The sequence below is a fragment of the Neolamprologus multifasciatus genome, chromosome 17 (genome assembly GCF_963576455.1).
Source record: "Neolamprologus multifasciatus chromosome 17, fNeoMul1.2, whole genome shotgun sequence".
Taxonomy (NCBI): domain Eukaryota; kingdom Metazoa; phylum Chordata; class Actinopteri; order Cichliformes; family Cichlidae; genus Neolamprologus; species Neolamprologus multifasciatus.
The window spans coordinates 39405102-39420301 of record NC_140455.1 but is presented as its reverse complement, the minus strand read 5'-3'; the positions used below and the strand labels follow the sequence as shown (position 1 = coordinate 39420301).

At 41.7% G+C, this 15200-nt stretch overlaps 1 protein-coding gene across 1 annotated transcript in view; it reads left to right on the top strand.

Moving 5' to 3' along the window:
- Positions 1–15200, top strand: part of tmtc1 (transmembrane O-mannosyltransferase targeting cadherins 1) — a 56215-nt gene that overhangs the window by 31290 nt on the left and 9725 nt on the right. Inside the window, exons 8-14 of the mRNA XM_085137213.1 lie at positions 1538–1659; positions 3032–3199; positions 5780–5893; positions 7481–7624; positions 9879–9987; positions 10089–10191; positions 11398–11533. Of these exons, the coding sequence (XP_084993339.1) occupies positions 1538–1659; positions 3032–3199; positions 5780–5893; positions 7481–7624; positions 9879–9987; positions 10089–10191; positions 11398–11533 (896 nt within the window). The remainder of the gene's footprint in view (positions 1–1537; positions 1660–3031; positions 3200–5779; positions 5894–7480; positions 7625–9878; positions 9988–10088; positions 10192–11397; positions 11534–15200) is intronic.

The following is a 15200-nucleotide window of genomic DNA, read 5'->3' as shown; positions in this document are numbered from 1 at the left end:
CTGTAATACCTACAGCATGTTCTAATCGCTCTAATAGGATATTATGGTCAACAGTATCGAACGCTGCACTGAGGTCTAGCAGGACAAGCACAGAGATGAGTCCACTGTCAGAGGCCATAAGAAGATCATTTGTAACCTTCACTAAAGCTGTTTCTGTGCTAAAATTTGACACTAACACTCAGTGATTTGTGTATTTTAGTTTTATTCTTTGATTTTTGTTTGTTCTTAGTGTTTCCTGTTTTATTTTGAAAGAGTCTGTTGTCTCTTTATCTTTGTGTTTAGGTTCACTTCACTTAGGTTCACTAAAGTTATTATATTAATCAATATTAGTTATTACAGCAGTCAATGACTCTGTGTCAAATACTGAGCTGCAGTAAAGATTTAAGCTGCATTTTTTTATATTTCCTGTCACTTTAAATCTTCACTCAAAGACAGGTTTCTGTGACACTGTATATATAACTGTGTTATATACAAGAGACAAATATTGTTCTTTTAATATGTTGGCATTACTAAATTTGTCTCAGTGCTGACTTTAAATATCCATAAAATCATCACATTTTCTGTAAGATTAGGGTCGAGTATTGAACGGTGTATATTTTAAAGTAAAGGGTTTAAAACCAAGTTAGTACAAACGTCACTAATGTCACATAACTTTGCCGACGGGAATGTTTTAATGTTCTTCATTATTAAACATTTGCACATAAATAAGTGACATAATATTCAGTACTTACTTTGAAAGTTTACTGTTCGGGCGCCCCTGTTCTGCCGTTTTTTTTCATATAAGTTGTTCTCAAACATTTTGTATTTAATTCAGAGGAATTTAAGTGACAGAGACAGTCCCACTTCACTGTCTGGAGAACAAGTCTGGTACAAACAACATGAATTCAAGTTCAAATGTTGTTTGACTGCTTTCAGAACTGCATGTGATCATTTGCAGCTAGCGGGTTGTTAATGTTAACTGCAGTAAACTCTAAGAATATATTTGCACAATTAAAGGTTTGTCAGTTTAACTGTTACTTAGCTTGTATAGATGTACGGATAGGTATCAGTGGATTTATACTGACACTGAAGTAAACAGTGATGTTTCTCATCAAGTCCTGAGGAAATCTTTTTTCCTCCAGTTTAAATTTGTGAATAACTGACATGCTGACAATGGAGCTAATCTTCAGGAGGTGATATGTTTCACGAGTTTTAAATTGTGTGTATTGTGTTTGTCTTGGTCGACGTTTGTTGACTTTTGGTCCCATTTCGTAGTAACTCAGCCTTACAGATATGTTCTTCTCTTCCACCTCCTCAGATGGATGCAGTGGATTATGATCTGCTCTTCCTTTCTTTCATCCTTTGTCTGTGCCTGTCTTCAGTGTTGATAAATAAATAGTCTGTTCTCAAGTGTATTTGATGGGTTATTGAGTAATGTACATAGTTTTTCTGCCAAATGAATAAACCTTTCACACATGGTGTTTGAAGCTTCTTCACTTGGAACTTTTTGGTTTGATTTGTTTGCTGTGACTGTGCTCACCTCTCTCTCTTTCCACAGAGGCGAGACAGCAGGGAGGTGTTGGTGGGATTGTTGTTTCTGGTGTTTCCCTTCATTCCTGCCAGTAACCTGTTCTTTAGGGTTGGATTTGTCGTGGCTGAAAGGGTCCTCTACATGCCGAGGTGAGTGCGTGTCATTAGTGATTACTAATTGCACAGCTCTACATCTGATGTTTGTTTGCTTTAAAAAAAACAATGATATCTTTTTGTGGAGATGGTTTGCCTTGGTCTAATAAATTACCTTTGACACAATGTGATATTCAATAATAATAATAATTATTCTTAATAATATTATTATTGTTATGATGATTATTATTACCTCTTAAGCATTATTTAGCTTTTCAAAAATAAGCCACAAAAAGCTCAATTAGAATTTGTATGTTAGGAAACAAAAATAATAAATCACAGATTTAAGCTTTAGCCTTAATGTAAACATATTCTAGTATTTCTCATCTTACCTGACAAACCAAGTGCTCTGTCACGGGACCGAGTGGTCGGTACTGAACTCAGGCGCAGAAACCCAGAACAGAGACGAGACAGCAGGTGGTTCAACAATATTTTATTAGACTTCAGCTCTGTAAATGAAAACAAAGAGCTTGGCGCGGCCTGGAAAAAGTGGCCAGGGGAATGCAGAACTAGGGTGAGGAAACGGGGCCTGAGATGCAGACTGGAGCTGGGCAGGAAACAGTCATATTGCAGTAGGGGAAACAGTGTTGAGAGGGGGGTGACGAGAATCCAGGGGAGCTTGATTGCCTGCAATTGGCTCCAGGTGTGCAGGAGCTGGAGGAGGTGGCCCTGTCCAGGGGTGGATCCCAGGTAGGTTCAGGAGCCTCATGGAAATTCCAGCCATGACATGCTCTTTGTCCTTCACCTGTATTCTTCTTTTTCTTCTGGCCTGTTAGTACTTTTTTCAGAAGAACTTTGAGTCCAAATGGTTTTTTAAACTTATATTTGGAAAAAAAAAACCAAAAACTACTTTTCAGCTACCCGCTTGCTTTAGCCTCAGCATCACGTTTTATTTTACTGGATTCATCCTTGGACAATAATTTAAGTTTCTTCAGTCAAAACTTTCTCCTTTCTCGTCTTAGTGGTGTAGGCTTCTCTCTTCAGTTTACTTCAAGGTAAACTTTTTTCCTTATATAGAGAAATTGGGTTGTGGCTGTATACAGCTAGTATCTACAGGGTGGGCCATTTATATGGATACACCGTAATAACATGGGAATGGTTGGTGATATTAAAGTCCTGTTTGTGGCACATTAGTATATGTGAGGGGGCAAACTCCTCAAGATGGGTGGTGACAATGGTGGCCATTTAGAAGTCGGCCATCTTGGATACAACTTTTGTTTTTTCAATAGGAAGAGGGCCATGTGACACATCAGACTTATTGGTAATGTCACAAGAAAAACAATGGTGTGCTTGTTTCAACGTAACTTTTCTAAACCTCCCACTGCTTCCTTCCTCTTCTCTTTCTTCCTCCTTCACTGTCCTCTCGCAGCATGGGTTACTGTATCCTGGTGGCTCATGGACTTGGTCGTCTGTGTTCGTCGGTTGGCCGTTGGGGCACCGCAGTTCTCAGTGTGTCCATGCTGCTACTGGTCCTGCTGTTCTCATGGAAGACTGTCCATCAGAACAATGTGTGGCTCTCCAGGGAGGCCCTGTTCCTGTAAGAGTTCCTGTGTGCTTTAATCACAGTTATCAGCTCACACTGAAGTTTTAGATCAGCAGAGAGATCTACTCCATCAAAAGAGTGCAAATATAACGGATGACATACTATCTATGACAATCTAAGAAAACAGACTCCAGCTCTGCTGCAAGGTGAAACTACTCAGATAGTTCTAACATTACTAGTTTGTGGTTAACATTTTGAGTGAAAAGCTGAATATCTGCTTTATGTTTTAGAGTGGGGGGGGGGGGCATCAGCCTGGGTCACCACACCTGAATCACATGATTAGTTCATTACCAGGCCTCTGGAGAACTTCAAGACATGGCTGTATCTCAATTCAGGGTCTGCAGCCTTAACGGTCCACAAGGGTCGTGCACTCAAAGACTGCTAAGGTCGGAAGTGCGAGGCTTGTGAAACGGGACGGTCTAACCTTCCCCGCGCTGCTCAGGTTGCCTAGCAACTATGACACTAACAGCTGGAAACGTTTCAAACAGCTTTGTTTGACAGAAATGAAGGAGAACATCTTTCGTTCATTTGTTTGTTTGTTTGTACATGAGCTTTGATTAGTTGAGTATCTGAGGCTGAGACCACAGGACTGTAAAACATGATTGTTGGGCTTCATTTCTGTACTGAACAGTCATTTAAGATTAGCTAGTAAATAACAATTAGCTAATGTTGTTCATGAGACTGAAGTCATCTCACTGTGGTAATGTAAATATAATATGGCCAATATTATAGTTATTATATTAATCATTATTAGTCATTACAGCAGTGAGCCTGAACTCTGTGTCAAACACTGAGCTTCAGTAAAGATTCAAGTTGCAGTTATTTATATTTCCTTAAATCTTCACTCAAAGACAAGTATCTGTGACAGTGTGTATATAGATGTATTATATATAAGAGACAAATGTTGTTTGTTTAATATGTTGGCATTACTACATTTGGCTCAGTGCTTACATATAAACTTGTTGCTGCCTTTCATAGTGTGTAACTTGAAGGCCCTGAGTACTTTCTCCCACACTGAAAACACTGGATGATAACATTATTTGAACATTACCTAATAAGACTGATTCAGGACAGACAGTTAGTGATGTTAAACTTTCCTAGCAGTCCTTCACAAACAGGAAACAGTCTGTCTATTCTCTCCATCTGTCAGCTGCTGCTGGCTCTTCCTCCTCCTCTTCCTCACACACTGCTGAGTTTGTCCTGGTGGATCATCAGGGGTGCAAAGCCTCACAGATGATGTGCAGCAGTGGGTCCCTCAGTCTGTCCTCACTCTGGACACTTGCAGTCGTCACACATGGAAATCAAATGTGTGATAAGCTGCAGGATTCAAACACAAGTGTAACTTATAAACACATGTTCATCCTTTTATTCCACAATCAGAGAGAAAGAAACAGAGAGAGAGTGTAGGACAGACACACAGGTGACAGTCTCAGGTGTATACACTGCTACAAACAGGAGGATTTAGTGTTTGTGTTATTACGAAACAAGAAGAGTTCCAGATGGTACAGTGGACACATGTGTGACTCTGTGATTAAAGCATCTTTCTTTCAGCTTAACGAGTGAACCGTCAGCTCGTTCAAACACACGTTAAAGTCCGTTTGGCTCGACACCACCGAACAGAGGCAGCAATATAACAGAGCTAACATTAACAGTGCAGTGAATCCTGCTTGTGCCGTGATATTCAGGACTGCAAACCGAGCAGCATCACTGACTTTCAGCTGTTTGTGGATATATGACTGACTTTAATTATCCACAAAATCATCACATTCTCTGTAAGATTAAGGTCGACTATTGAACGGCGAATATTTTAAAGTAAAGGCTTTAAAACCAAGTTAGTACAAACGTCACTAATGTCACATAACTCTGCTGACATGTGACCAACAATAATGTTTTAAATGTTCTTCATTATTAAACATTCACACATAAATAAGTGACATCATATTCAGTACTTACTTTTGAAAGTTTACTCTTCTTCCGCTCCGCTTTAGCCGTCCGCCGTTTTTTTCCGGCAAAATTATCCACACCCACCGCCGCACTATGAAGTCTGGGATATGTTGGGCCATGGAGGATACACGGACCCATCCTTCAAATCCGGGGAAAAGAAGGACGCATTTGAGGGCCGCATTTCGTGCAGCCTTTGAATTGGGACAGCCTTCGTCGCATCGCTGTGACGTAATCGTCCTTAAAGCCTTAAATGTGGCCTTTAAGGCTGCAGACCCTGGATTGGGACACAACCATGTTGAGGTCACTTTTCCGTTTGAATCAACTGTGTTGGATCAAGGACACATCAGCCTGGTGTCCTGCACCAGGAATGAAGGTTACATACGCAGGACTAGGCAGGTTGCTCTAATGTTGTATCCAGTCACGATGCATATGCCAAAGACATCAGTATCTCTGAGTTATTTATTTATGACGTTTATTAAATTATAGGACCAGTGAGCTCCTAGAATTTAGCCACTGCTCAGTTACCACAGACTAGTACTGTCACACAAACCAAATTTGCACATTTGCTCAGTTTGCATAGAACTTTCCTCAAAAAGTGTTTTTTCCACATGCTCTTTTTCCTTATTGTAGTTCTGGTATCCAGACGCTGCCTCACAATGCCAAAGTCCACTACAACTATGCCAACTTCCTGAAAGACACCGGTCGGCACCCGGAGGCCATTCACCACTACACCACTGCCCTCAGGTATTTTTTATTTTTTTTTGCACAAAACATACTTTTGCTTCTCTGGAAGCGAGCAATGGACATTAGAGGAATACATAATACAGTACAAAACACACAACCCATGCTGGATAAAGTGATACTAATGTGGACGGCTTTCCACTCTGCTGGCTTCACTTTCTAAACCAAGAAGCTTCCTCCATATTTTGTGTCGTCCATGGTCAAAACACATCTGATTTAGCCTCAACATTTTATGTATAAATTTATGACTTTACATGTATATATTTATGAAATGTATACATGTAAAGATATGAAGCAAATACTTTGTCAACTACCACAATTTACTTGAAAACATGATCTGTGTTGGTTTAAATGAAAAATAAAATGTAGCCAGATTTACAATCCCTCTCCTCACATATAAGGTCTGTAAGGTCTCAATAAACTGATCCGTGAGGCCAGTAATGTTGTGGGGATGGAGCTGGACTCCCTCAAGGTGGTGTCGGAGAGGCGGATGTTGTCCAAGATAAAGACAATGTTGGATAACACCTCCCACCCACTCCATGACATGTTGGTCAGTCACAGGAGCACGCTCAGTCAGAGACTGAGATTACCCATAATGCACCACTGAACGACACAGGAAATCATTCCTGCCTGTGGCTCCCTGTACAACTCATCCACCTAACACACTGTTTACTGCAACAGCTACACCTTTTTTGCACATGTTCTTTTTCAGCTATTTATTAATAGTGACTTTTTTGTATATATATGCCTGTATATATGGTGCTATTCTTAGTGTATTGTCTGTCTTTGTTAATGTTTGTTGATAATGGAGCACTCAGGGATCAATAAAGGATTCTGATTCTGAATAATCGGGCCCATCTTATCTTAAAGACCTCATCGTACTGGGACACCCCAACAGACCGCGTTGCTCTTAGCTGGGTTGTTTACTTGTGGGTTTTAGGGTATTTAAAGTAGAATGGGAGGTGGAGCCTTCAGCTGTCAGGTCCCTCTCCTATGGATCCAGCTCCCAGTCCATGGTTTGGGAGCCAGACACGTCTCTATTTTTACCATTAAACTTAAAACTTTTGACAAAGCATGTAGTTAGGCCTGGTCCTAACTACATGCTGCTTTAGGCTTAGGCTGCTGGGGCTCCCAATAATGCAACTCTTATTAAATTCAGTTCAATTTTACTTACTTATTATTAAGTATATTAATTATACGTATTTTCCGCACTATACGGTGCACTTAAAATCCTTTAATTTTCTCAAAAACTGACAGTGTGCCTTATAATCCGGTGCGCCTTAGGAGTAACATTGACAAATCAATAACTTCATTTGTATGAAAGTTGCGTCCTTTACTTGAACGAGTATGTAGACGGCAGTCAGAGATATATATACGTGTTTAACCATAGACGTGTTAAAAATATGCCTCCTCATAAAAAGCTTCATGAGGGGATGAAACATGGCTTCAGAGCGTGTCATAAAGTTTCAGGTAGGGCAAATGTTGTTGACACATAAGACTATTATCAGTTAATCGGAGTGTGCTGTCCAGCATTCTCCAATGCTGATTATACAAAATGTTCTTGATCACAGCATCCTCCTCTGCTCTCAGGTTATACCCCCGTCATGCCAGCGCCATGAATAATCTTGGCACTTTGACTCGCAGCCCAGAGGAGGCAGAGATGTACTACAGGAAAGCACTGGAAACCAACCCTCAGCACAACCGAGCTCTGTTTAACCTGGGAAACCTCTTTAAGTAAGAGATGCACAAACAACAAGGCTGAAACGTGACCACCATCATCACTGCTTTCTAATTTTGGTTTGAACCTTTGGGAACTTTTTTGAATTTATTTATTATGCCTTATTGTTCCATCAGCAACATTCAATTCCTGCTTAAAGCTGCTGTTTCCCCCTCAGCTCTGAAAAGTTGAGTTTAGTTTTAAAACTGAACTCAGTATGTGGTAATTTTAGTTTTTTATTCTTAATAAATTTACAAGAATTTAATTTCAGAATAAGGCTGCAACATGACAAAATGTGGAACAAGTGAAATGCTTTGAGTAGATTTTGGATCCACTGCATGAAGAGTTGGTTGCTCCAGGATAAAAGACCTGAATGAGATTCTGTTAGTGATGGGCTGCCGTAAGCATGTAGTGCTTGTTTTATTGGATATGACTGCTGCATTCAACACATCATGACCTGCTGACGTCTCGACTACAGCTTTGTGTAGGATTTTCCATCTTGGCGCTTTGGTGAATAAGATCATATCTCTCTAACAGGAGCTTTTCTGTTAAGTCGGCTTCATCCTCTGTGGCCCCTCTGCTATGGGGTGTACCGCAGGGATCTATTCTTGGGCCATTGCTGTTTTCATCTCCTGCCACTGGGTGTGATCTTCCAAAAACACAAAATTTCATTTCATCTATGTGCTGACGATTGCCAGCTTTATCTACCTTTCAGTCACTTCAGCTCCTCAATTGGACTCCTGCTTGATCGTCTCATTTTTTGACATTTTAAAAAACGTAAAATGGAAGCAATATTATTTGGTCCCAGTCGTTCCTCTGGTGTTGACTTTGCTGCTCTGACTCCTCACCTGAAGAGCTCGATTACTAATCTTGGGGTAAAAATTGCCCCTGCACAGTTTTGATGTAAATGGGGTGGTGAAATCTTCATTCTATCACCGTTTGTCAAAGGTCAAGCCTTTTTCTTCTAGCCATGATTTGGAAACTGTCATCCATGCTTTTATAATCTCACGCTTGGATTACTGCAACTCCCTTTTGAGTTGCCTCGGGCTGTCACGCCTGCAGCTGGTGCAGAATGCTGCGACACAACTGGTAAAAGAAAAGAGCACATTACTCTGGCCTCTTTACACTGTCTTTGAACTGAATTTAGAATCTAATTTAAAATCCTCTTAGTGGTTTTAAATCCTTAGTTGGTCTGGCAGGGTATATTTGCCCTGTGCCCCCCCTGGTCAGATGAGCAGGTGTTGCTGTCAGTCCCTAAATCATGGCTGAAACTTAGAGGAGACCGAGCTTTCTCTATGGTGGCCCGAAGCTTTGGAACGATCTTCCTTTTCACATCAGGCAGTCTACATCAGTGGTTGTTTTTAACTCCAGCTTCACAGAGTCGTGGCTAACTGCGCTAACTCCGGACTCACGTAAACATGGATGGTTTTCATCTGATCCGGGCCGACAGAACAGCGGAGAGTGGTAAGAAGAGAGGAGGGTCTGGCTGTGTTTGTGAACGATAGATGGTGTAACTCTGGGCATTTATCAAAGAGACGCTATGCTGTAAGGACATTGAGCTGCTAGCGGTTAGCATGAGCCCGTACTATCTGTGTGTAAACCATGAAGGGTTACACGTGTCATTGTGACAGCTGTGTATGTCCCTCTGCTAGTGCTGCAGCAGCCTGTGAGGTCCTCAGGCCCTTTGCCTGATCTCTGGGGACTTTAATCACATCTCCCTGTCCTCCACTCTCCCCACCTTCACCCAGTATGTCACCTGCCACACCAGAGGCAATAAAACATTAGACTTATTATATGCCAACACTAAGGAGGCATACAGCTCATCACCTCTTCCTCCCCTGGGGGGCTCAGATCACAGCCTGGTTCATCTCCAGCCTGTGTATAAACCTCTACACAGAGAACCAGTTGTGAAACGCACAGTTAGGAAATGGTCGGCAGAGACTGAAGAGAGACTGAAGAGGCCCTGAGGGACTGTTTCCGTTCTACTGTGTGGGACAACCTCTGCAGCCCTTTGGAGGATGACCTCCAGCCATGGATAAATCCTGAAGTTAAGGCCCTCCTCAAGAAGCCGCCAACACAGCGCCGGGGGGGCAGTATTCGGTGCACCCCTGTGGGTTCATGGGGCAAACACTCTACCTACTGAGCTCTCCTCCTTGTAGAGACAAAATACTTTGAGCACTCAGAGTTGAAAAACACTATATAATGACGATAACAGAGTATTGCTGTTATTATGATAATGATGATGATGCTAATGCTGAGTGATGTCTACAGATCTCAGGGGAAGGAGAAAGAAGCTGAGGCTCTGCTCAAGGACTCGATTCGCTTTGGTCCACATTTTGCTGACGCTTACTCCAGTTTGGCATCGCTCTACGCTGAACAGGTAACTCAAACCACATGTAATGTATCACATGCTGTTACTGTGCCTGAAAGGCTGTTGTGACTCTTTTTAGTCCTTTCTGATTGTTCTTTGTTCTCCCACAGAAACGCTTTTCTGAAGCCAATGAAGTTTATTTAAAAGGTATAGAGAACTGTCCCGACAGCTCCGACCTGCATAACAACTACGGCGTGTTTCTGGTGGATACGGGTGAGTCGAACCTTCCAGTTTTCCAAACGCAGGCTTACTTTAACTAAAAGATTCAAACACTGACCAGATATAAGCCTGTTTTAAAGGACTTCATTTTGCTTTAATGAACCCGCAGCCAGAGAGCTGAGCCTTAATATAATAATCTGTACTGTATCAAAATTTGAGTGGGCTTCTGATTAACACCCCACAGAAATTCACATTTAGCAACAATTTCAAAAAATGAATGTAAGTCTTTGGCCCTTTGGTAATCAAATATTAAACTGGTGGAAGAAAAACGAAAAACACATATAAAAAGCACCTCTATGTCACGGCGGAGCACCCGGGGGTGTTTGAGGTGTGGACCCAAAAGCTTGGACCGAGCCCCTGGACACTCTGGGTCCACTCAGTGGAAGAATTGTATGAGATTATCCCTCCGAAATGAAAGTTTGTGCTAAAAAACAGACCCGAGTCTGTTAAATGCTAGGGACAACGTGGTAACATAACGGCTGAGCATTACCATATATTATACTGCATAGTTTGCATATGTATCAACAGAAAGAGAACATAATGGAAATAAAAGAGACTGAGAAAGAAAAACATGGACAGACTTGTACTGGTCAATATTTTGACTGTTTTGCCCTTTTTCACAAAGTACATGCTTATAGACTGCTCAAAAAACATTGTTTGTTTCTCAATCAGGTAAGTAAATCTCAAAGGTTGATTCTGTTCATCTGGACATTTTCAGAAATGTTTCATCACTCATCCAAGTGGCTTCTTCAGTCTCAGCTGACTGAGGTTTTCCCCAGTCTTATAAACAGCACAGCACAATGACTGAAAGCAGCACAATGACTGAAACCAGCCCACTGAAGGAACAATGAGCTTGGAGGTGCTAGTTTCAGTCATGATCAAATGTGCTGTACCACTGAAAACGCTACGACCAGATGAACAGAATCAACTTTTGGAGATTGTTCGATGGAAATAAAAAAATAAAAACCTACAGAGGGTTAAATTCAAAGACACCCTACATCAAAGTCTATTTTGCAGAAATGTCATTGCAGCAACTGAAATTGTATACGGTAGTTTGCGTCTGCTGATGGGGTTGCAAATTAATATAACGCCAATGTTCTTCACTGATAGGAAGTGACACACCAGCGTGCTCTTTAATTCACTTCAATAACACTTCTTTCCTCCCTCTTTTCATTCATTCTCACACTTTCGTTTGCCCAGGAGAAGGACAGCGGGCAGCTGCTCACTACCAGCAAGCTGTGCGACTCAAACCGGCACATTACGTAGCCATGGTAAACCTGGGCCGTCTGCTCCGATCGTCCAATGAGAATCAAGAAGCTGAGTCTTGGTACAAAAGGTGAGCAAAAGTATCTGTCAGGAAAAGTACCTATCAGTGCTGCCGTGTGGCTAAAAATGAGTTTCACATATATGTTCAGAACAGAATTGACAGGGATCAAAAAATAATAGAATCCTCAGCGCACGACAGGAATGCACAGATACACAAGAACATTTCTTAGAGTTTCAAAACTCTGTTGTTCAGCTCCTGTCAGAAAAGCTCTCTCATATGGTTAGACACTCAGAGTGGCGAGTTTAACACAAAAGTCTTTGCCAGTGCTCGTCAGGGCGATCCTGTCGAGCCTTTTTATCGTCATGGTGTGCTGTGGCACGATGTAGGACCCAAACGCAGGACCCGGAGACAGAATGATAAACTAAATGAGGCATCTTTATTGCACTGTAGCAAAAAGGATGATAGAAGCAAAAATCCAGTCAGGACTAGACCCTGAACAAAGGGAACACGGACACAGGGAGGAGTAACAAACTGCAACATGAAGCACGACTGACTGGGAACAAGAAACATGACAGAACTAAAGCTGCACTAAACGTGAGGGGCTCAGGAGCCAAAACCTAAGAACTAGAGATCATCTAGAAATACAAAAAAACCAAAACACTAGCAGTCATATGCCACGATGAAAATCGAAGATCAATACTAGTACGAAATTCAAAACACTGTGTCACCGACCCAGGACCGTGACATTTATACATTTCTCTAATCTTGTTCTGGGTCAAAAGAAATCAGATTACTTACACATCGTGCAGGAATACTTGTAACCAATCCCCTGCTCTCTCTGTCCTGGTCGTTGTGTCCTTGGGCAACACTTCACCTACCGCCTACTGGTGATGGCCAGAGGGGTCAATGGCGCGATATGGCAGCCTCGCCTCTGTCAGTCTGCCCCAGGGCAGCTGTGGCTACACCTGTAGCTGCCTCCACCAATATTGCTCTGTATCTGTAAATTCCAGGTCATACAAATGAATGATGAAGAGTCATCGAAGCACCTTTCTTTTTCCAAAATGCTGTTCCTGAAGTTGTTGAGTGTTGTTTCATGCCGATATCCAGTCCCCCTCTGCTATGTAACATATCACCTGTGAGGGCAGCTGTTTTTGGATCAGCATCTGTCGAGGTTTGTGCTGTGGCAGGCCCAAAGGCAGGACTTGTACATTAAAGGTAAACTCAAAGCAGCCGTTTTATTTGCTGAGAAAAACTCTCACATAGAAACTCAAACCAGAAACGTTACCAGGGACGCTGAAATCACCAAATAGAAAGAAGCACAAACTTTTGGGTGTTCTAGATGTTTCCTGGATGGCATCTTGGCTCATTGTGCAGACTGGGGCATCAAACTCAAACACATACAGCCCACTTTCAGCTTAACTGGGACAGACCAGTGAAATTTCTGTAGAGAATATGTCTGTGAAGGTTCTCAGTCATCCAGGAGCTTAGAAAGAAAAGCGTCTGGACTACTTTAAGTTTCATTTTATCCAAAGAGCTTCTTCAGCTCTGAGAGCAACTGGTGAACAGTTCTGGATTTTAAGCCCTCTGGGTGTGTCCCTAAGAGGGTCCTGGACGCCCTATTGGTCCTCTACCTAATCAGATGAGGTGAAAACAATTGCATAAACTATGGATTTACATCACCCTCCCAGTCATGTTCCTGCTGCTGGCCTCCCCCTCCCAAACAGCACTTTGAGTAACAGGTTAGACGTTTTTTTCTTGTGCACGGCGTCAGTCAGTGTCTGTGGAAAATGGACAGGTGATAAAATCCAGCTCGAATGACGAAGCAGGAAGAAATTTCTTCGAAAGTGGGACACTTGGAGCGGCGGGTTTAATGCCTTTATTCTCTTTCAAAGGAAGAAACGACAACATAGTTAAAATCTATGTGTGAGTGCACTTCTCCTGCTGAGCCTTTTTATGCATCTCTCTGTTCATACACTTGTTCTGGGAAAAGATATGTGTCAAAAGAAATCAGTTTAGTTACACTGCGTGCTGGAATACCAGACAGCAGAGAGAGACTCCTCTGTCTGCGGGTTGTTCTTGTGTCTGAACCAGGACTGGGCAATATGGCCCAAAGTTCATATCTCGATATTCTTTAGCTGGATGGTGATCTACGATATATATCTCGATATTTTTAAAGCAATAAAATAAGAACAAAAAGAGAGTTCTTCACCAAAGCTGTGTCCCAGATCTCACACGGGCACTTTTATTAACCTACAGTACAAGAAAAAATTACTCAGAAATAAATTATCAGCATTTATTAAATAATAATGCTCCATAAATAAAATAAAACAATGTTGTTTTTGTGCATAACAAAAAGCTCACAATCGTGCAGTCAAAATGTAAACTAACAGACGCTGAGCACAGGGCTGTTCGATGTAACGATATATATCTGATGACGATATAAAAACATCGTTTCATTTTACGCTGTCGTTTGTTTCGTGGTGTAAAATAAACTGTTTACGGCAACATTTTTCATCGTTCTGATGGTCACTGTAGTGGTTATATTAATTTGTTAAAGTTCTCTTATATGTAATATAACCACACTACGGACGGACAAGCGCCTGTTTTTATGCGTTGCCATTAGCAACAACAACAGTAAAACAATGGCATGCTTGTTTGTTTTGCATATTAACCTTTCACAATAAAGCTGAAGATCCTGTTGAGACTTTTCAAAATAAACTAAATCCCGTGAAAGATGCAGGGTATTTACGGATGAGAAGCCAAAAAGACGTCAGGTGCTAAAAATAAACTTTAGACTCCAACGTTAGTACAGGCTTTTCCCCGCAGCACGCCGTGTAATAAACACTCACAAAGAAAACGGCGCCGTTACAACTTATGTCTAAAAATGTATCGTTTCATGCATCGGTTAAAAGTCTCAACTCCAGGTACACGACGCCCACAGCATCAACGCGTTAACGAAGTTTGCTCGTTAACGTGTTGACGCCGTCCAGCCCCACGCATGAGGCGATCCGCGGTAACTCGATAACGGAGATTTGCCGCGTTAATGCAGTTATGCCGTTAACGTCATTCTAACGAGAGTAACGCTGCAGCACTAAGACAGTAATCTCCAAATGTTTTCTTTTTACCGACCAGCTCCTCTGTGATAGCTGCCGTCCTGTCGTTGCTGCAGGTGAAGCGATGGAGGAGGCGGAGTTGTGTTCAGTGAAGGAGAGGCGAGGCAGAGTAACGCAGCGTAGAGACAAACGTGGACGAAAGAGAGGCAAACTTGCAGCTCCACAAGTATAATTATAACGTAACATAGACTATATCGATATAAACGATATTGTCACATCTCACATCTCGTATCGATATATTTAAACACTTGATATATCGCCCAGTCCTAGTCTGAACCCAGAAATTACATTGATCTTGGCAATCAAATTACTGAAACACTTTAAGCACGATTGCTCAGTTGTTATCACTTTGAGGCACCTGCTGTTGTTGTGTTTTGTCATTGTATGAATAAAATTGAAATTGAATTGAATTTTGCTTCATGCAAGGATTTCTTTGAGTCCTTGACGAGGCATAGACCTATAACTGGAATTAAACACTGGAGGTTCCCACTGGTCCTAATATCTTCTTATGGGGTTTAAAAAGCTGGCGTCTTTCTGGGACCCTTTAAAGTTGTGACATTCAGATGAAGTACTGCAGGGTTTACAACAAGTTTGTATATATAGTGGGTCATGTACAGGTCCGA